Source organism: Seriola aureovittata, chromosome 1 (genome assembly GCF_021018895.1).
Source record: "Seriola aureovittata isolate HTS-2021-v1 ecotype China chromosome 1, ASM2101889v1, whole genome shotgun sequence".
Lineage (NCBI taxonomy): Eukaryota > Metazoa > Chordata > Actinopteri > Carangiformes > Carangidae > Seriola > Seriola aureovittata.
Genome location: NC_079364.1, coordinates 21230684 through 21253675, shown reverse-complemented (window position 1 = coordinate 21253675; position 22992 = coordinate 21230684). Strand labels below are relative to the sequence as shown.

At 38.6% G+C, this 22992-nt stretch overlaps 3 protein-coding genes across 3 annotated transcripts; 2 read left to right on the top strand and 1 right to left on the bottom strand.

The window, feature by feature from the left end:
- The first annotated feature begins 313 nt into the window (after positions 1–313).
- On the top strand, positions 314–7194 carry ddias (DNA damage-induced apoptosis suppressor). The gene is made up of 5 exons (XM_056383823.1): positions 314–720; positions 1075–1236; positions 1897–2005; positions 3452–3765; positions 4118–7194. Exons 1-5 carry the CDS (start codon positions 599–601, stop codon positions 5967–5969), a joined length of 2559 nt encoding a protein of 852 aa, XP_056239798.1. The 5' UTR covers positions 314–598; the 3' UTR covers positions 5970–7194.
- Positions 7195–10296: 3102 nt separating this feature from the next.
- Positions 10297–14726, top strand: LOC130172964 (uncharacterized). Its single transcript, XM_056381963.1, has 3 exons — positions 10297–10395; positions 11546–11670; positions 11821–14726. Exons 1-3 carry the CDS (start codon positions 10390–10392, stop codon positions 14537–14539), a joined length of 2850 nt encoding a protein of 949 aa, XP_056237938.1. The 5' UTR covers positions 10297–10389; the 3' UTR covers positions 14540–14726.
- A 137-nt stretch (positions 14727–14863) lies between these two features.
- LOC130172980 (uncharacterized) lies at positions 14864–22614 on the bottom strand. The gene is made up of 7 exons (XM_056381964.1): positions 22453–22614; positions 21458–21580; positions 21145–21261; positions 20796–20852; positions 19424–19588; positions 18029–18142; positions 14864–17860 (listed from the first exon to the last, which is right to left on the bottom strand). The coding sequence occupies exons 1-7, from the start codon at positions 22597–22599 to the stop codon at positions 17813–17815; spliced, it is 771 nt and encodes a 256-aa protein (XP_056237939.1). The 5' UTR covers positions 22600–22614; the 3' UTR covers positions 14864–17812.
- Between the last annotated feature and the right edge of the window lie 378 nt (positions 22615–22992).

Sequence of the window (22992 nt, the reverse complement as noted above, 5' to 3'; positions counted from 1 at the left end):
CTCTTATGCATTTTCCCTACTTCTTACATTAAATATTGTGATGGTTCAAGCTTGGTGATCTCCGTCGATCCTTCCCTGTGACAACCTGAGGGTAGAGCGAGACAGAGAGAGATAAATAACGTTTAAATAAATTCTTAGATAAAACCCAATTGTCTGTCCAGCCATATATCTTACTGGGTTTTGACCTAGTCTTGTTTTGTACTGCCAGTCAACTGAAACACATAACAGACTCTAACAGCCACATCCAGTAGGTGGCGGTAACGCACCTACACGCTGACTCGTCAACTGCCGGTAAATGAAACTAAAGAAGAAGTACATAGTGTCGCAAATGAGTGATTTCAAACAACTGGAGAGACGTTAAAACCGATATTTCCTGTGTTTCATATTTTCGCATCGGTACATTTGGTTCTGTCTTGATTCATAATTGTTGTTACTGAAGTTAATATAACACTCTTTTTCTTTGCGTTTCGTTAGATGTTTCAGTTAGCCGTGGTTTAGCCAGTTAGCTAAAGCCAAGTGCCCGTTCCTCAGGTTAAGCCAGAGACAGTTGAGAAAGTTATGGTATATAGTATCTTTGGTTAAGCTCTTCACAGACTAAATGTCTGTTAGACGGGCTCTGGTGGATTGTGCTGTGTTGTCTGTGCAAGATGCCCGTGTGTTTTATCCCTGCTGTAAAGGCTGCTTCTCAAGGATTGATGTTGAGCAGCAGGACGCGACGAGGTAAAAACACAAACAACCAACCTAAAATACTCTTCGGTTTCACTTCTGAAGCGGAATCAGTGGACTAAAGAAACCACGTTCATAACTTTACTCTGTTTACATACCATGTGCACTTGTCCAAGTTAACTGAAAATGAATAACGGTACTTTATTAAGTGCCAAGTTCAGAGATAGCTGTGTAAAGGTTGTATCTGAGTGAGCTAAAACCTGAAAATGAATTCCGCAATTGATGTATGCTACTTGGAAAATGCATAACATGTATCTACAAGGTAGATTAACTATATAACACTATTCTAGTTGCCTCTAACTGAGTTAAACATTACACACTCATATGTATTCTGTTTACCCACCACAGATACAGATGTTCCAAGTGTGGTTACAGCTGTGTGAGGGAACGGGTCGATTACAGATATCGTCTCTCACTGAGGGTAACCCGGGACAGATGCATATTTGGAGTAACAGTATTTGGAACCTGCTTGAACCCATTCTTTGGCATACATGCAAGTGGATTACAGAGGTGAGTAGAGGGCATTATTTTTTTAACTCCACATTTTTGCACTTGATTGATAGATTCATTGATTTATTATTTGTCAAAGTCTGTCATATTCATTTTAAGCATGCACATCTATTTTTTTTTTGCTTTCATCTCAGTTTCGTTGCTCTGTATATAGAGCACCACATCATTTAGCCCACATATTGAACATTGTGCATACACAATTTAAGTTTTTTATGACTATATCGGTCATTATCTGGCATTATTTTGTGGACATTGTTAAACAGAGATAGTAAGCCTCCCTGATCTTGACAAATCTTGTCTTATTATCAGTTCAGTTAGTAAACAGTGGCCTAAACAACTGTGACGGTCATTACATATCTGGCATTTGCTGTGTGAAATAGTTCCCTTTGTTTTTTGTATCTGACCGTTCATTTTTTATTTTAGAAAACTGAATGAGCTTTTTGTGATGTTACTAGAAGTTTTTTTTTTCAGCTGAGATCTACTGTTTCTGCTGTAAAATTCAATGGGATATGGGAATGTATGTATGTATGTATCTATGGGATACATTTTTACAGTTAACTATATTTCACCAGTGTTTAATGAGACACATCTGAAAAGCTCACCTTTTTGCAAGTTAAGTGGAAAGTGGTGTGCATTTTTGTTGTGTTTGTAATTTTGTAGGTTGGTGGAGAACACAGATCTACCAGTTGGAGCAACAACCAGAGCCTCACTGTTGATGAAGGCTGTCGAGGACTGTTTCATTGGCAGACATTTCATCTTTGGTATAAAGGTACTATTGCTATTAGGTATTAGGTATCATAATGTCTTATGCAAGGCAGGTATCAATACTGATACTTATTCGTACTATTAGCTTGATGACAGGCTGAAATTGGATAGTGGGTTAGTTGGTTAGATTTGTGTAACACAGTAGCAAACATTAATAAATCTTGACAACTTTCTCAATGTGTTTTTGTATTTGATGAAATCTCAATCTTATTTTAGTTTCAAAAACATCTCCAACTTGTAATAATATTGTAATTACAGCTAGAAATAATATATTATATGCTTAATTGTGATTTGTTTTATTTGTGTAGCTGTGCCTCATGCTGTAACTCTGCCAGGAACAGTGTAATAGCTGTTTTGTCAATGTTTGTGTTTGTCAGAATTTGTCAATGTCTGTGCCATATTAACTGACATAAATATACTTTTATTTCTGATTGGAATTAACAATGATTTTTGAGTATTTGAAACACTGTTTTCCACTTTTGCCAATGGTCAAATAATAATAATAATACCTAGTGTAGCGACTATCTGCACTCTTGGCACATTTGCATAACGGCGTGCCAGAATTTTCCATATTCTGCTCTTATCTTTCATTCTTGGTTAATCCAATTACCGCTAATTTATAAATGTATTATCACACAAGTAAGATGAAAAGTTCAGTACAGACAAAGGTTACTTAAAAAAAACAGAAACCTGCCTGCCTTTTTCAAACCAGGTGTCCGTGGCAACATTACCATGCTGGTGCAACGTTAGCGATGCATTTTACATCAACCAACGTTGATTGGTTTGCCAGTGCTGAAGAGGGGAGCAACCATTGGGGTGGTGATTGAGTAGGCTACGGCAGCTAGGAGTATGGGAGAGCCTATGGTGGATAAACCTAGGAAGCATCCAAGAAAGGTTTCTGATGTTCCAGTAAAAAAAACTTGGTGTTTAGAGGCAAGGACAAACACGGAATACCATTGGTACAGCTTTTATTCACTGAAGAATGCTCTTTTTGTAATTATGCTCACTGCCAGAAGGGGGAGACAACAGTTTCACACTGCAGGTCTACATTGGATAATACTGAGTATCTGAACTAGCAACTGCAACTAATGATTATTTTCATTATTGGTTAATTTACTGATAATTTTCTTGATTAATTGTTTGGTCTATGAAATGTTAGGAGTCCATAGTGACATCTCTAGATCTCTTGTTTAGTCAAACCATCATTCCAAAACCATGAAGATATTTGGTTTATTATAATGTAAGACAAGAAAAAGCATCAGCAAATTTTTACATTTGAGAAGTACAAACCAGCAATTTAAAATGGTTTTTTATTAATTTTCTGCCAATCAACTTATCAACTAATACTTCCTGCTACAATTTGAACAACATGTCCAAAATGTGTGTTTAATTAAATTTTGTTTTATGCTGGGTGATCTGAATCATCTGCGTTCTTATCTGTGTCGTTAAGGTAACCGGAACAGAAAGTGGGCTTTGGTTTGGAGGACCTCTTGGAAATGGCTCCAGCAGTAAAGACACTGTCCAGTTTATCGCCAGTCAGATGATTCTTCCTAAAGCTACAGGCCTGAGTGGCTGCACAGTGGTCAGTTATTATCGGATCCTTCTTCAGAAAGCTGCAGAGTATAAGCTGGGATCAACTGACCCCAGCAAAACCTCCAGACCTCCAGAAACAACCCTGCTGCTGATTACTCATCAGTCTCCAGCCACCAGCTTCAATAATACCACACTTTCTGCCTCGGGTCTTCTTTCCCCATCTCCACAAAGGTAATGCAATTAAGGAGCTACTGATAACTACTGCTTTCAATCTGATAATTCTCAATACTTTATATCAAGGGCAGAGTCTGTGGGACTGAAATTGCAAAGAATGAACTTAAAGATGTTAAAACAGGAGATGAGGTTGCCTCACCATGGACAGTCCAGCATGCTTGTACTGATATCATGCCTATGTTCTATAACTTCTGAAACCCACTTTGAATCCTGTCTTTGTCCTTCCTATATACTGCAAAACATGGCTTGTTTTACATGGCTTTTATCTTTATATTTTAAATCTGCTTTTTCTATTTTTTTCTTATTTTTTTGACATTTCTTGACAGTTGTTTTTTTTTTTTCATCATAGATCACAGCACCAAGACTCCACCCTTACTCCGACCCCTCCGTGGCAACAATCACTCGGACTAGTTACTTCATCCGCGGAGCAAGAAGAACGCTGCAGTACCCAGGTCAGTGAAGATGAGAACAGCCAACAGACAGACAACAACAAAACACTGCATCATGTACACAGAGGCTTCCTGGAGAACCATAAAGTCACAGAGGAGAGAACACTGTCAGCTCTTCTTTCTTTAGAGAACAGTTCTTACAGTAGTCCATCATTTGCCAAATACCCACACACATCAGTTGTTGAAAACACCCCCATCTTGAACACTTGGCTCACTCCCTCCCAGCCTGTCCAAAAAAGGGATTTACCACTCGGCTCTAAGACGAAGGGGTTTTCTACCAAACAACTCACTAAAACCTGCTTGTCAAGCTCCTTTGCTTGGGAGGATTTGCCTTTCTCTGAGAGTCTTTCAGAGTTTTTGTGTGAGGAAAAAGATTTTAACATTATCAGTGAAATTGAGCCACATCTAAATGTTCAAAATCAGAATGAACCAGTAAGAACCAACCTGGAAATCAGATCAGAAGACAATAACTCATCAATTGAATCGACTTCTGTTTGTGAAAGTAACACAAAGATAACAATTACTGGATTACTGGATATCACTAATACACCTGCACTGACCAATGGAGGTGAGAGACATGGTTTATCTGACCAGTTATGCAAGAACTCTGTTGGATGTGTAAACAAGAGTCAATCCAGAAGCATTTGTTTCCACCAGTGTGATCAGGAGGACGAAGAAGCTAGTTCTCTGTCTTTTGAAAACAAAGAAGAGCAGCTTGAAGAGGATCCCTACGATTTTTCCGCAGACCTATTCAGTTGCTCACTCATGATTGATATGAACTCAAAGATACTCGACACACATGCAGGAACTGACACGGCAACCACAGAAGCTTCCTCACTGCTTTCCAGTCCAGACAAACAGCACCCGAGGACTGAAAAGACTAGTGTCCCGCATTCAACACCAGTCAAACAGAAACTGAAAAGTAATAAGTGCATTAATAGAGACAGTTTCATTCCACCAGGCGCACAAGACCTTGACTTCATCCCTCCAGCTCAGTCCACCCCAATTGTAAAAGTAGCTGTTGTGTCAGGGTCACCTGTCTCCTCATACTTCTCCTCAACGTTAAGTGAATTCAGTTCACAACCAGACAGTCAAGATTTTTGTGCTTTTTACAGTGATCTGCCTGAAATAGGCAGTAAAAAGCAGACACAAATCAGCCCTTCTCTTTGTGAATTGAAAACTGTCGGTGCTAAACAGCTGCCCCGGTGTGAGAGGGAGTCTACAAAAGAAAACTGGGTGTATAGCACAACATCCAGCAGACACAACTACAAATCTACCCCAAAGAGGTTCTGGAAACCAAACAAGCATAAAAATCTTCCGCCGGATCAGCAGCACCTGAGGGTCCAGAGAGGGGCTCTAAACCTGGGTTCGAGAATAAGGATTAACCACAAATGTGACTCAAGTATTTGTGATGTGACTGTGTGTGATCATGAGGACAATTACACAATTGTTCCTCCTACTCCTGCTAAAACACGACTGAGTGTGAAGCTCAGAAGAAGGCAGGCTGATAACAGCAGTAATTTGGTTTCTACGTTGAAAGTGCAGCAGGGAGATGGAGTTAATTGTAAAAGAAATGTGTTGGATCAACATCCATCATCTCTCACATCATCACAGAGAGGTCTGGCACAAACAGGAAATTGTGACAGTGAAATAGTTAATGAGGGGAGTCTGGATGGATCTAATGGTTACCTCTTTGATGACATGAACCAGACATGTGATTGGTCTAGAGATCTGTTTTCTAACTCGATCTGAGAGGTTCTCATGCAGATAGACCAAAGGTATTTATGCCTCTGTGCTGGCGACAGCCAACGGGCATTACGTTTTCAGGTTGTCTGTCCATGAATGCAATATCTAAGTAACTTGGAGGAATTTCTTCAAATTTGGTACAAATGTTCACTTGGACTCGAGGATGAACTGATTAGTTGTTATTGGTCAAAAGTGAACGTCACTGCAACTTCACAAAAGCCTCTTGAATGAATAAAAGGAAAACAATAATAAAGACCACCTTGAGGGAATTTCTTCACATTTGAGACAAACATTCACTTGGACTTGGTTAGAATTTGGTGGTTAAAGGCATTTTTTGACACAATTTAACACAAATGTCTAATAAGAAAATGATGAAGTGATGACATCACTGTGACATCATAATGTTCTGCAAAATCATTTCTGGCCATTATCCATCACTGTAACTCAGGAAGGGGAGATTGTGACCATATTTCATGTATTTCAGACCAGCAACCCAAATTGTGATAGACCTGCCACTCCCACTATTGGTAATGCTCCAACTTTGTGCATAAGGATCCCAGAATAGAGCACATATATTGAACACTAAAGATAGGAGAGAGACTGTTGAAAGGCACTCTAGGAGCAGTCTTACTTGACACGCCTTCTGCTATACACACAGTGTCTCTGAACTCTTGTGGAAAGCCTTCTCAGAACAGTGAATGTTCTCACTGGAGCAAAGGTGGGGCAACTCCTTAGCCGGTGATTTTCGAATGAGATATTCAACAATCAATATGGTTAATGTTTGGATGTCTGCATACTGCTAGAGATTTATTTTGAAAAGAACCATCACCTGCACATGGTTTACTTTTAAATATTTCAGGCTTTTACATGATACGTCTCAGTAACTAAAACCTTCATCAGATGAACTTTTAAACATTCAGGTGTGTTATTTTTACTATGTCTGAGGTACAGTATTTGGACTACAGTGTAGGATGTGCCATGACACCTTATTAACTCTGTGTTCTGAGCAGCTGTCTGCTGCTTTACCTTCACTGCTTTACCCTCATAACTGGCATCATTGACTTATAACCTTGTGTGTACACAGTTGGTTTTACAACCATATGAATGTTATTAAAGTGAAGAGACACTAAAAGGATAATGTGTGTATGCTTGGGTGGGTATGTGATTAATTTACTGCTGCTGCTATACCTATGGGCCACTGGAATTTAAATATTAAAATTCTTGACACAGACTTTCTCAATGGCCTTGTTTTTTTATAGCATTAAAGACTTTTTTGATATTAGATAATAGGAGGGAGTATAATATGAAACAAAGAACCCCAGTTGGATTTGAACCAGGGACATTTTAATTTCAGTATATAGTATGTATCATACCCCCAAGGCCAAAAGACACTCTGTCACTCTTGAAAGCTCTCCAGTGTAATTTGACTTACTGTGCTCCATGGTACAGTACTTCTGTTGGCAGTAGAGGCCTTAAGCTGACTTGCTTGTCTGCTGCTACTATGTGTTTTTTCAGGGGTGTTAACGTAGGGATCAGTGTGTACAATGTCATGCCAAAGAGCTAAGAATAGCAGAGACCAAATACCATGACTACAATGTTCTGGATATGTGGGTCAAAGAGAGAGAGCAAGATGAAGATGATGTTACATGTGTAAAAATGGAAATTGGATGTAACAACTAGAGCCTTGTACTGTATGTGTTGCAGAGGCAGGGTTGGTATGGGTCAGCTGTGTGTGTGTGTGTGTGTGTGTGTGTGTGTGTGTGTGTGTGTGTGTGTGTGGATGTTAAAGCAACTTTATTTGAAGTGCCAAATGTTTCTCAGACCATGGATCTTGGAATAATCCTGAGTTATGAATTCTTTTTTTTTTTTTTCATGTGCATTTACTTCTGAAGCCTGTCTTCCAGCTCCACCAGCAGGTTGACATTTCTAGTTGAGAGTGAACTGTCCGAACATCTGCTGGATGGACTACCATGCACTGTGGTGCAGACATTGATAGTTTTTGTGACCTTGCACCATTATCTGATCAAAATTTCAAATTGTCCAATACTTTGATTTATGTATCTGAGTATTTCATTTATGATTAGCATTACATCCTCATAGAGATACTAGCATGGCTGCAAACTCCAGTTTCTCTCCACCCAGCTGTGTTACAGCTGTGAAAGATGCCCATTCATTAAGAGATACAAGGAAAGCTGTAAAGAAAATAACAAGATGCATTCATATTAAATAAGTTATATGCCTTTGTGGTGTATTGTTGCAGTGCTTCTGCTGGCAGAGAGATTATGTTGAATCCACCTTGTAAGATCTATGCTTGAAGGTAAAGTGCAGAACTTAAGCTATATGTTAATACTCAACAGCTCAACAAGTGTCCCTGTGGTGGCTGCTATATTATGTCACACAGGCACTGCAGTCATTGTGATGTTTGGTGTGTGTGCACATGCATGCCACTGGAAAATATGACCTTGAGTGTCAGTAAATATAACCACAAGTGTCAGTTTCATGCATTTAGGATTATAAAGTGCAGTATTATAAAATCACACATCACATCTGGAGAAATATGTTTTTGTTTGACCTCACTGCAAGGCATGTTTTCTACATTAACCACTTTTTCTTATTTGATTTTGATAACTTTGTTTTTTTTTTTATTTGTAACTACCTCTTTGAACTACCTTTTTAACTTTTTAACTGATTCAGCAACTGTGTCTTCAAAAATGCTGTTTTTTCCTTTTCTTGTTTAAAAATATGATGTTTAAATGATATTTGTAATATTTAAAAAAAATATGATTTTTAAATAAGGTTTGACACAAATATTATTTATTAAAATTAGCCCTAGGCCTTTTAATTGTTTCATGAATAGTCCCAGAACGCGATGTGTTTCCAAAACTTGCAGCTGTGCTGCGTGTGTGCCAAGGGAGACCCTTCTCCTTTGCATGCAACTAGCACAGTACGTGAGCTGTGTCACCAGTGAATGGAAACACTGAAAGCCACTACATGTTGAGTATAAATGTGGTATATTGCAACTTTCCACACACCACACTCAAATACTAAAAGCACTATATTATATGATATATAATATAAAAATGAAAGTTGTATAACATGGTGCATCTGCAGCTATTTTTGTATAAAACATTACAGTTGAGCTAGGAATAATCTATTAAATTATTACTTTTTAAAAACAAATGATCTCTCACTTTCAATCTGTTCTGTCTGTTTTTGAATGGCGAGCTCACCTGAAAAACTACAGTTTGTAACTGTTTGCAATATCTTTTTTGATATACATTTTTTACATACTTTCAGTAGGCACCAAAATTGGCTTTGCAATAAGATATTAACTTGTAGTTACTGCCACAAGACTTTATTTTAAAATGGTTCACTATGTGATGGTGTGTGTTGCAGTAGTATTTCCGTTGCACAGTTGCCAGAGAACATGTACTACCGTCCTGTGGTCTGTCAGAGGGGTGGCTGTAACTTTAGCCTGCTGTGGAGATGAAAAAGCATGACAAGCACATGGTGCGGAAGGGTGGAGAAATGGCTTAGTATGGAGTTGTCAACAAAGCGTCAGCCGGAGGGCGGCTCATACTCTTGACACTGGAAAAGCTTCCCTGTGTAGAATTAAAGCAGATAGAAATATTTCCAGGTAAATTACAGATTTCTTCTTCAGCGCATCCACAGTTCCTTGTGTGCAACTGTAACAATTCAGTGGAAAACTCTGGAAAACTCAAAACTTAAAGTTGACAAATGAAGCCAATTATTGCTTTAATTACAGATCCAGTTTGACATATACAATGTACTGCACTGACAACCTTGGGTTCAGGAGTTCACCCTTAAACTCCACAATTCAAGATTACTGCAAATGATTTTGAACAGCATCTTTTGTTTATTTTGTAACAGACCATGATCATGACCTCTGACCCTACTGCAGGAAAAAGACAAAAGAAGTAAGTTACCTTAGAGATGGGTTAACCCTGTATTAATGACAGACCCAATCCTGTGCTAATTTTGTTTCATAATGACAACTTTACTGTACACATGTAATTGAAAAAATGACTTCTCTGATACCATCTTCTTATGATGTGAATAGAAATAATGGATCTATGTGTTACACTTCTGTGGTCTCATGTTGGTTCTCGGTGGGCTGGTCACAGTCCCCCTCCATAACAGGTCATGGAGATTCTGACGTTAGATGCCAGTGCTCCTTATAAGCACCTGTCCCTTTGCATCACGGCACACTCCCAATATGAAAAGCGTGTGATTGTTTTCCGAATGAGACAGTGTGCGTAGATAGTAGACTGGGACTATATAGACCCCATGGAGGTTCTGTTTTCCTTTCAACTGCAAACAAGCCCTGGTAACACTCTGCACACAGCGAGTTCTTCACTGGAGACCACAGTTTAGTGTGGCTTTGTTGCTTTTCTCCCAATATAACATGGAGGTAAGGAATATTTATTTCTGTCTTTAACATTTTCAAGCAATCTTCTGCTATAAAGATAGTAAACACTACTATGACTTTACTTTCACTCATATATTAATCAAGTAACTGTTTGCTCATTATTGGGGTGGTGGCTGTTCATTTTTGTTCTTTATAGTAGCTGATTGTGAACATGTATTGACAGTTGTGCAAATTGAAAGTATGAATCTATTATCTTGTTGAAGTGCTTGCAATGAATGGTTCTACATGGTTTAAAGGTCCTGTATTGTAGAAAATTAGATGTCTTTTTTGATTATAAAGCAGGTCTAGATGCTACAGAAATACTGTGAAAGTATCAATGCTCAATCCTTGCAGAAACTGTGCCTTAAAACAAGATATGTTAATTGCTGAGAATACGGTACCTGAGAACATGTTAAAAATGCAGCTTGTTCATTGGTGCACCGTTAGCACCTGCTTGTTAACGTTTCTCTCATTGTCAGCTCGAGATCAAACATTGACAAGCTACCACTAGCTAAGCACCAGGCCTCTCATATCATACATTATGGTAAGGCTTAGGGGTTAGGGTTACAGTTGAAACCCAATGTGCGTTTCAATTCTATTATTCCAATTGATTGACATGATTGTTTTTGTAGCAGAATAAAGTTGAAATTAAGCAACAACTCATTATCATTATAAAATGACAGTATAAAACCAAAGATTCACAACATCATTAGTAGTTAACTAGGTACGGTAAATCCTTTCTTTGTCTCTTCTACTATTTTTAAATGTCCTGTGATTGTCAGAGAGCAGAAATACGCAACTACTGCGTGTAGAACGAATTAGAGTTAACATCTTCTCTTCCTGGAGCACAGTCACAACAATAGCTCCTTAAAACGCACTCAGGACTTCCGTAAATTTGTGATACCTCCATCATGGCCCACCCAGACGCTTTGTTTGTTTGTTAAGATGAAATGCCATCCACTTCCATACGCGGTTACAGCTAGGGTCAAGGCTTATGGACAACATGACTTAGAATAAAACAAATATGGGACCTGTAAACTGTCTGTAGCATAAGACAGAAAACTTCTTGTGTATGTACACTGTGCCATTCTTCTGTTTAATCCTGTTAGCTAAGCAGAAGTAACTGCTACTGACTGAGCTCTGTACTCTCCAGGCATCACCCTATGCCCATGCAACATCACTATTGATGAGTCTGAACCTCCAACGAGAACGAGCTCAGTTCTGTGACTGCGTGGTCAGACAGAGACAGAGCCCAGGTCAACTCTACCCCGCACACAAGTGAGCAACATAAACGGCTTTTATTATTGCAAGCAACCATACCCACATGTACATATTGAACAAATGTTAGAGTGTTGTTTATATTGGTTCTTTTTTGTCGTAAATGATTTTATGCAGCATCTCACCTATAGTTGGTCTTTGCTCCCGCAGGTGTGTCCTGGCAGCTTCCAGTCCAGTGCTGGCATCTATCTTGTCCTCTACTGGGGCCCTGGTGGAATTGCAGGCACCATGTCTGTCTGGCTCTGTGCTGGCACTTATTTTGGAATACATTTATACAGGGACTTTGCCTTACACTCGCAGCCATCAACACTATTACAGTCTGCTCAGTGCTGCCTGCCACCTGCAGATGGATGAACTGCAGGAGACTCTCAAAGCTTGGCAACGGACTGAGGTGAATGATGCAGATAAAACAAATGCTTCCACTGGAACTGTGAACCAGCCATATGCAAGTTCCCTGGAGAGAGGGGATCATCAATATTCAGCCAATGTGGAAACATGTGATGAAGCTCAGATACACTCAGCCAGTAGAGATTCCTGTATTAAATGCGGAGAAACGGATACACGTGGAGCTAGCAGTATAAATGGCGCAAACCGCCATAGTAGAAGAGATGTAAGTACTTTAAGTGATGTCAGCATGTGTTGTAGTACATCTGAGCCCTGTACTGAAAGTCGTGGAAATACAGGTAACTGGAGACAAGTAACTATTCTGACACCTCAGGAATTGATTCAAAATATCCCTTGCACCGCTGAAGTGCATGGAGTGTCTAAAGTGGACAAAGAGGTGCAAAGGGATCAGTTTCATTCAGCTGGCACTGTAATACCAGAGAAGACTTGGCAGAAGAGAACAGAAGGGGATCTAGTGAGGACAGATGAGGACAGGAAGAACTCCTGTTCATCCTCTCCCTCATCACCACATCCGTGCTGTGGGGCAGTGCCTGTCATCCGTCACAGCAGCAGAGCAGCTATGCTTCAGCTGGCAGGAGTTTCTGCAGTGCCTCCTTACCATCCAGTATCCCAGCTCTCAGTCAACTCCAGCCGGGCCCCTGTCTCACAATCAGCAAGCATAGACAATGACAGCATTGATCAAGGTATTACTACTAAACACAAAAATCACTATGAGGTACAGAATCAGGATTACGAAAACAAAAAAACCCACACTGGAACACAGTGTTGGGATTACCAGAATAGTTCAGATCAATGTGCAATGCAGGCTTTATGTTACAAATCCAGTGCAGATCAATCTGACATGCTAGAACAGGATTACAACAGCAGCAATGTAGGTTGTTTTATGAAACAGAATGATGAACAGTTGGACAACACATTATCCCACATTACAGACCTTAATGACCACCATGCTCATTGTGATTTATTTCAGAATAAGAATCACACAAAACATCTTAGAGATGATTCAGTGACACAGAATAAGGTTTGCAGTGATTTCATGAGGGGATTTAAGCATAAAACTGAGCTCAGTTTTGATGATTTGCCGTCCAAACATCAGTCACTGTATTGGTCTGATTGCCACGATGTTTCAATGTCAGCTGGAGCAGATGAGCTCTCACAATATCCAAGAACTATGCAGGACTCAGACACAAGAAGTGACTCTAACTGTGAAGATTGTTGTCCCACTGGAAATACCAAAGAGGAACACAGTTACTCTAGCAGGTCTCCAGCTGAAATCAATAGACAGGACCTCCACTGTAAAGTCAATGGACCTAAGACAGATTGGTACCCAAAAGACAACAGAGGCACAGTTATGGAAGACGAAAGACAGAGTTCTGATGTTTGTTTACCTTTCTCTACTACACCAGAATCAAATTTGGATAATGTCACTGGTGGTTTCTTTGCCTTTGAACGGCGCACCTCTCTGGACCATGAAAAGATCTCAGACACTGAAATCACAGAGCCACACTTAACTTTTACAATGCCTGTGGACAGCAACATGTCTGACTCAATATATAGTCTTGCGGGGCAGTCATACCATGGGCATCTTCATTATCACTGCCTACCACAGGAGGACACGCACTTCATGCACGAAGACTCTGATCACAAATGCTCCCACACCAGCCACCCTGATCATTCTGACCAGTCCAGTGATGAGGAGGAAGCAATGAGCTTATCCAGTCCAGGTCACAGTCCTCTGAGGCAGCCCTATGCTACGGCAACGACAGACCAGGTTCTACTACTGGACATTAGCGCCAAACCTGCTGAAATGCATGTGTCCCATGAATCTGAAGAGGAGGAGAGAAGTGACACATTTGGAAATGGAGTCAGGAATAATGACAAAGAGCAGGGGAATGAAGGAGGAGTTGACAAGAGAAATATTAGAGCCAGAAAAAAATTTGGGGCTGAGAGTTTTGATGAAGGTGACACTCAATCTTGGGTTGCAGCGACAAATTTTGGAGAAGGAAAATTTGTAGGTAAAGACCAATGTAGGCCAGGAGCTGACGCCATACATAAAGCTGGGACTGTGGAGGAGGTTTCCAACCCTAAAGAGGGTGAGAACCAGAGCTGTACCCTGACAGTCTGTTCACCCCTTAGTGTGCCAGACACTGTACAAGCATCCAAGTCATCTACCTTGTCTGTCTGCATAGCTCCTACCCTTTCAGCCAGCATGCCAACAAATATATCAGCTCATCTGTCAACTCCTCTTCACCAACCTTTCCAGTGTTCTCTGTGTGACCGTTCCTTCAGCCAGCGAGGCTCTCTGAATAGACATGTGCGGAGCCATCTTGGCGTACGGCCTTTCCCCTGCCCCTGCTGCCCTATGACCTTTTCACGCCAGTACCGTGTCACAGAGCACATGCGTGTTCACCAGCGGTGTACCCTGAGGAATGACTTTCATAAGCCCCCTACTTCTTCAATTTGAGACTATGCGGCGACGTCGCAAAAGTGAAGTGTATGTTCCTGTCTTTGTATGACAGTATTATTCAAATGTTTTTGTTTGTTTTCAGTAGTTTAGGATAACAATAATTTTTTTTCCATATTTTGCGAATACATCTGAGATGGAAGAGAATTAGGGCATTTTTGAGATTAAGATCTGAGATTAATTTCCGAATTCATGGGTGAGTATACTCTCTGGAGGCCAACAATGGGAGTTAATCCTGTTAATGTTGTAGTGCAGAAAAATTGGCCATTCCAAATAAGAAAAAATAAAGAATATATAGTAAACAAATAAATTGCTCAAAGCAGCTATAATCAATATTTTTATTTTAACAATTGAAAACAACTACTTTTTTTATGTGAATGTTTAAATTATCACCCCATTCTTCCTGCAGATCTTTGTCTCTCAGCAAATTTTTTAGGTTTTACAGTCGACAACTTTACTGTTTTGCCAGAGCCAAAGATTTCCCTCAGGAGTTGGTAGAGACCAAAAAGAGAGATAAGAGAGTAAATATTGAGCCTACATTCTGCAGGTGGCCTGACACAGGACTCCAAATGAATGGTAATGTTTCTCTGTCTCTGCTAGATGTGTAAATAGGCAATTGTTTGCTACCAAAAAACATGCTAGTTTTTTGTTTGTTTGTTTTTTGTTTGTTGTTTTCAAAAGAGTTTGTTTTCAGAGAGTTTATTCTTCTGTAGCAAATATTTACTGCAGTCCACAGCAGAAAAGGTGGGCTATAATTAAAATGTTAATAATAAAGAAAATAAAAAGAAAATTATGACCAGAGGTATACATACATACATACATACATACATACAGTACATACATAATGTACTCTCATTTTAATGCATCTTCCTACCATAACATGTTAACACAATGTTGGTAGCTAATTTGTGGCCAGATTTACACACATGACTCCATTCCATTCAGTGCTATAGAGTACCCGTAATCAGTAGGCACTCCAGTGTAATTAACCACAAGGACAAACTATAGACTATATTTTCACTGGCAGCTGATAGTTGCAAATCCATAACCACAAATTTCCACATTTCAGAACTATAGCAAAGATGATTACACTATTGTGAATACAGTTTTTCCTGAGGTGATACTTTTTTTAGGCACCTGCTTCGTCAGCAGGACTCAGTGTGACTCAGCAAACCCAAAACAGAGTACAGACAGTGTCTCAAACCATGGTCAATACAGTTTGATCACAGTCCACCATACACAGAGATATAACACTTGCAAATTATGTATGAAGTTACTTCACACTGTATTTCTCTTGAATTTACACAGTACATCCTAAACAGTTACCAGTTGTCTTTCACATGTCAGATGAGACTCATATTCCCTGTTTGGACTGTGTAGGCTGTCAAACTGTGCTCATAAAGTGGCAAATGGCAAATGTAATTATCATATGACAAAAACAATTTTAATGGCATTTCCATTCCTTAATTTATGCATGTCCATATGGTGTGTAATCTAGAGGACATTTGAAACTAGAGATTAATTACAACTGCTTTTTTAAATTAAAATTGATAGAGAAAGCTCCTCTTAGATCTATTGTTATGTATGTCTAATGTACAGTGTGTATTTGACAAGATGTGATGGACTCAATTTTAGATAAATTTTTTGTTGCTTTTTCTTAGCTATATTTTGGTTATGAACACATAAACTTCATGTGTTTGTATGCACGTTTGATTTCTATTATTCTGTACTCAAAGTGAAAATGTGAAATTGACCTTTTTTCTTATGACAATATTAAATAAAATAAAAAACAGAACCAGAAACTATTCTGTCAAGTCTAGTCTGTACAGACGAATGTATTCTAACTTTTAGTCTGTTTTCCTTTTATTTTGGTAAATTGAATCCAAAATCAAAATGTCACCTAAAAGGCTTTTGCAAACATATGGTGCCAAAAAACATCGCACTCCCTGTTCTCTGTGTCTCAAATGCTGTCCCCTGTGAGGTAGTACAGTACATTGAGTATCACAGTGCATGTACTTAACAAAGGTGCTGCTGAAACATGAGCTGACATGGTAAATAATAAATAAAAGTTCCAAGGGCAGCCATGATGTTCTGTGCATGTTCTGCCAAAACTTGCCAAACTTCTACCGTAAGGGACAGGTGGAAGGTAGAAAAGGATCACATCGTTCAGATCGTAAAAACACAGAAAACAGTTATTCAGAGGTGGCATGTTTGTGGTTGGAGTTGTTCACATTATATTTTCACATTAGTCTTTCCCACTCTGTTGTTTGAATATAAAACGTTTTTTCTCTACTCATAAAATGTATGTTTCCATTTGGTAATAATGGTTTTAACATGTTGGCAAACCAAATATTTTCAAGGAGTTTTCGTTTTATAAGCCAAAAGCACAAATGTGTAACGCCTCTGGAATTATAAATGTTAATTAGTCATTAATGGTTAATAGTCAAACAGTTGCCTGATAATAAGACTGAATTCCATTTGGAATACACTATTTGAAACGCTGAAAAATTGGAGAGGTGGGAAGTGATTCAGAAGTCTGGAAGTAAACTGATCCATTGGAGTGGTTTAAGACGAAGCAAATAATATCATGCTGACTGAGCATAAGCACTAGTCGGAGAGGAAGTTCTCTCAATATTGGCTCATGACTGATCTATCAGGTATTAGTAAAGGACATATAGCCCATTTATAAAGCGCCATGTAAGATGATACAAAATGAGTATTTACAAAGTTTGCCTTTATGTGTTTTTTTTGTTTTTTAATCTGGTACTGTGACAAGAGCACTAGCATCCTTACCCCAGTTTGAGCCTGCCCATGACTCATAACTTGATTACTTTTCAGAAATTAAACCTACACAAGTTTTTTTTGAACAATCTCAGGAGGACATTGGTTTCACCCAGACTTTTTTCCTGTGGTGTAGTCACATAAACATAATGTGAAAATAGGTCAGCAAATGCCAGACTGCAGAGTAAGTAGCAGTTAATACGCTATACGGTGGGGAAAGTTGGATGCCATCATCCAGGTGATTCTGGTGGCAAATGTTTAAAAGAAAAACTATTGTAATAGATCAGAGAAACACCACAAGGCAACACATCACATATACATATACATTCTGTATTGCAATGTCTACAATGACCACAACATGCTAGTGAGAACTGGGTAGTATTTAGGAGTCAAGTATTATGTTGTCCACTAAGAGAAATATTTTGCTGTCTTTGTATGCCTCCTATTTCTTCTCTCTGTACAATTTGTCTGCAGGCCTCCGTCTTGTCCTCGTCATTCAGCTGGAGTTTCAGGTGGCGCAGTAGTCATCACTACAATGGCCTAAAGAGAGGAGAAAGAAGAGCACTCTCATGGTTGCCTTAACTGGTCGTAAGTCATGTTGCAACTTTGTTTAAGCCTAGCAAATATTGTGACATGGTCTCTCAGTGAGTGGGTCACACACAGGTCTCAGCACTGTGTGTGATGTGTGTGTTTTTTATGTGGTTTTACCTGGCTGTTTGTGGAACGCAGAGCAGCGCCGGCCAGACTTGACATTACAATGAAAATAATTGCACCAACAAAACTGTAGAATACAAAGGTCGCCTCCACAACCAATCCCATGGCCTAGACAAAGACAAACACACGCACGCACAGACACACACACACACACACACATCTAAAAAAATACAGTCTGACAAAAACATACAACTGATTTGAATTAAATGAAATGAAATTTTGTGTACACATATTTGGGCCACACTGAAATGTATTACACCTTCAGATGATTATCATCTTTCAAACATAATGTGTGGTGATATTAAATAAATACATCATTTAAAACATGAGTTAATCATAGGAAAACAGAAAACTACAGGCAAAATACAGCAAACTGCTGTTTCCCAGTGAACGCAAACTCAACAATTCCTCCTTGTTTATTTGTTGTCTCAATTCAGTGTTATGGGGGGTACAATTGTACAGTAGTTAACACTGTCACTTCACAGCAAGGAGGGTCTGGATACAAACTCACTGGTCAGCTGGGGCCTTTTCTGTGAAGTTTGCATGTTCTCCTTTTGCCTTCAGGTTAGGTCAACTGGTGACTCTACATTACTCAAAGGTGAGAATGGCTGTCTGTGATTGTGCCTTGTGATGGTCTGGTGTACCCTGCCTCTAAAATGAATCTCAACACTTACTCCAGAAGTTTCAGACTTTAATGTCTTGCAGCCTTCCTTTTATAAGTAGGCTTTTAATGTGAAAATATATAGATCAAGTGTATGGAAAAAAGAAGCAACTAGAGTTATAGTATGAAAACATTATTAATGTTAAAAGAATAGAAACCCAGAGTGCAGAGTGGTGAGCATTACTTTGCTGTTACAGTAATTGAATACCAGCTTTTAGGGAAATATTATGTTCTTTTTTTTTTCATAATGTCTAATTTATCAAATTAATACTGAAGACCTTGTGTCTCAGTTAACAACTATACAAATTGATAAAAAATAGAGAGATAGAGATGTGACGTTAAATTTGGATGCAAATTAGGATACATTTTATTGATTAAATAGTTCAAGCAGTGTTAAATGTTTTTATTGGAGTATGTGTGCTTTTTAAATACTATCTTTTTTATGCTGGATGCTATGATATATATGAATGTGCTTTGAGCTAACAACAAATGAAATATTTAAAATGTATCGTTTGTCGGTCCTCAAGTGTCACAAATCCTGAAAGGCTGACCATCTGAGGGTGAAGTTTTTGACACCAAGATACACAAACTGTATGTCGTTTACGAGCCTTAATTCAACAAAGACATCTAAAAGCTAAAACTTGCTTTAGATTTGCCGTCAAGATTATAATGGACACTACTTTCAAGAGAAACAAAAAATACAAACAAACTATAAAAATAATAATCACCTCATGAGATGATCTCCATGCTAAATCATCATTCTCTGTTGTATCATCTTCAGGAAAGTCATAGTGCCTGACGTAGTGGCTGTGTATTAATTCGGGCAGGATGTGCAAAATAGTCCAAAATATCCCAAGTATTGTCACAACACTCAGAGCCAACGATATGGTGACCTACATGTAGACACCAGCAGAGAGAGATGAAGGACAAAAGGACAGAAACTTACAAATATTGGCAATACTTCATACAGTACAGTGGCACGAAAAATGTATGTGAACCCTTTGGAATTCACCTGGTTTTCTGCACTAATTGATGATAAAATATGATCTGATCTTTGTCTAAGTCGCAAATGTAGACTAACACAGTGTCCTTAAGCTAATATTACGATTTGCGTATGGTAGACTTATGAACAGAGATGTGAACCAGCTCCAATGACTCGTTTAAGCCTTTAGCTGTTACTCTGGGGTTATTTGTTACGTTACTGATCATTCTGCATTTGCACATTTGGAGTCATCTTAGCTGGATGCCCACTTCGAGGGATAGTAAACACAGAACTAAATCATCTCAATTGATAGACAGTTTGTCTGACTGTGGACTGATGAGTATCTAAACTCTTTGAGATGACTTAATAACTCTTTCAGCTTTATACAAATCAACAATTCTTGATTGCAAGTCTCCTGAGATCTTTTTTGAGAGGCATAGTTCACATTGGCAGATGCCTCCTGTAAGTAGCGAGCTCAAAATGCTTAAATGTTTTTTTATAAGTCAAAGTAGCTCTAACCCATCCATTCATGGGTCATCAATTGAACTCCAGGTATCCCAACTCCTGACTCCAATCAGCTTTCGTTAATGTCGTTGACTGAGGAGTTGACATACTCTTTTCAACCTGCACTGTATCTGTTTGAATGATATTTTCAAAATGGACAAAAACAACACAATGATTTGTGTGATATTAGATAAATTAGATTGTGCTTGTTCATTATTGTAACTTGGGTGAAGACCTGACCATATTTTGGATACATTCATACATAAATGGAGGTAATTCCAAAGCATTGACTTATGTTTTCTTACCACTCTATATAGACAAGATGGGAGCTCTGCAAACAAATCAGTTAATTATACTATGTTTCATTGGTCAATAGAGTGACTGATTGACACCTAAATAAATTGTGGATTTTGTAGTCAGCTTTATGTACTTTTAAGAGCTTTTAAACAAGTAATTCAAATGTTTAGTGGGAAAAACCATATCAGTCAAACTATTTTTATATGTCTGAATGCATGTCTGGATGGGATTTTTAATCTACTGTCTTATCTGCAGAGCTCTCTTGGTCCTTCTTGGAAAGCTTGCCGGTATCACTTCAAAAATAATACAATACTTACTGTTTTCTTGGTCGGGTTGTGGTCTGTCACAATATACAGAATCCCACATATCATGAACTGTAAGAAAAGGAGGAGAAACATTGTATTATTATCTTTCTCAAAAATGTTTTCAGATACCAAAATAGTGCAATAGATTTTATAAACTGGACAATTGATGGTGCTTAAATTCTGAAGTGAGTTAAAATTACAACCAGCCCTTGATCAAATCCTGTATAAACTGTTACTATTTGTCAGTTGATAAATTGGCAGAATATAAAAAAAAAAAAATAAATAGTTGAGTAAGATTCTGACTCCACATGCTGCTATGATCCACTGATTAATAATATAAATAACAATCGTCTCTACCAACCAGTGTTCCCAGCAAGAACCCAGGCGGGATGGCTGTCCATATAGGTTGACCAGCGCTGTCTCCCACTATTGCAATGGAAAGGATAAAAAAGGAGGCGCCCAATACCAGCACAATGATCTGACAGGGAATCAAAAACAATGTCTAACATGACCTCTGCAATTCTATTTTATTTTATTTTTATTTTCTCTGACAATAGAAAAATTAATTGTGACTTTAAATGGATCTTAAATTTGTCAACAGGGGAAATACAGATATGCATCATAAGCACTATTTGATAAATAATAATTTGAGTGTGTGAGTGTGTGTGTCTCACGCCAATAATCTTCGGTTGCCCCTTAATGAAGCGGTGTAAAGGTTTGCTGCCCCCCACTGTGGTGCTTTGCAGACTTGCATTATTCCCACCTGGTCCACCCATACAGTAGAGCTCAGCAGACATCTTATGGACAAACACACAGACATAGACTGAAACATTAACATGGGCATTCACTTATATTCGCTGCGTCCATGTTACACTAAAATGAGTCAAGTTAGGTCTAAATTTATCTATAGGTCTATTCCTGGATAAGCTGAACAGTCACAGTCTAGCAAAATCACCTCTAGATCCAAACTCCATTTGAACAATTTTATCTGTTTTATTCAGATTTCATGTAAATTAGCCTATTTAGTTTGAAATTAGTTTTGATTTATTTCTACTGCAAGCAGTGTACATTACGACATCAGAACGACTTGTTTGTGTGACACATAGGCCTACAACTATCAACATCACAAAAGTCATATGTTTTTCATTTAAACGGTGTTCCACAACTAGGCCTACAGCTCCCACAAAGCTCTAACAGCATATGGCTGAGAGTCATGGGGTGTGAAGTCGTTTAAAAAATATCCGTTATTTTTACCATATGTAAAACAAGGTGTAAAAACGTCCATTACAGCGGTAGATACCAATTTATCTTAGAACATACAACTTGCATAGGCTACATTTAACCTTGTTAAAAAAAACTCTTAATATGAAAACCCACGGACTTAAGGACGCACAGTGGAATAATGTTACAGGCTGGATAGAAAAGAGGTTTATCTGAGGTTTATCTTTGTGTTAGATGAACTTTATCTCCAACAAATCCTGATGTTGACATCAAGCAATCTGTTTTTCCGACAATCGGATGAAGTTGCAAACAAGTTTTGGTGTTTATAAGTCATACTTCGTGAAAAGAAAGCTGACTGTTTACTGTTAGTGACCATTATAATAGTGCACATTATTTTGTAAGTGTCGCAACCCAGGCAAAGCTGTAAAAAACAAAAGAAGAGCCAGACCTTGTGCAGCTGTGTAGTCGGTGCCGTAGTCCAGTGTTTGCTCGAGTAATGACTCACACTATGTTCACATCTGGAGCAGCGTAACACTGATGGGTGATCTGTGAACGATCGGTTTGTTTTGGACTTGAGCTGATTGAGAGCAGACATTTCAATTGCTAATCATCATTTGTGGATGAACTTACTTTATTGTTGTTTACTGTGATGGTGGACATTATTGAAGAAACTGTATTCATATAAAAATGCCCTTAACGTCGTTTTGAAAGGAACTACTTCTTGCATTGGCAACTGTTTAGCATGGCGGAGTGATTTGCTGTAAAGAGTGGTGTCTTCAACAAGTCATCAATGAAATTATGAAAGACACTCAGCTGCGAGTCTGTTAGGTATATCTGACTAGAAATAATACAACATACTTCATGAACGATATAATGATCATTTTTTGTGTTGAAACTGTTTTAGAGAGGTGGTGAATCAACTCTCCCGCACCATCATTTTGGAGGATGTTGTTTGTGATGCTGTTGAACTGCATTGCAGTGCACCAAG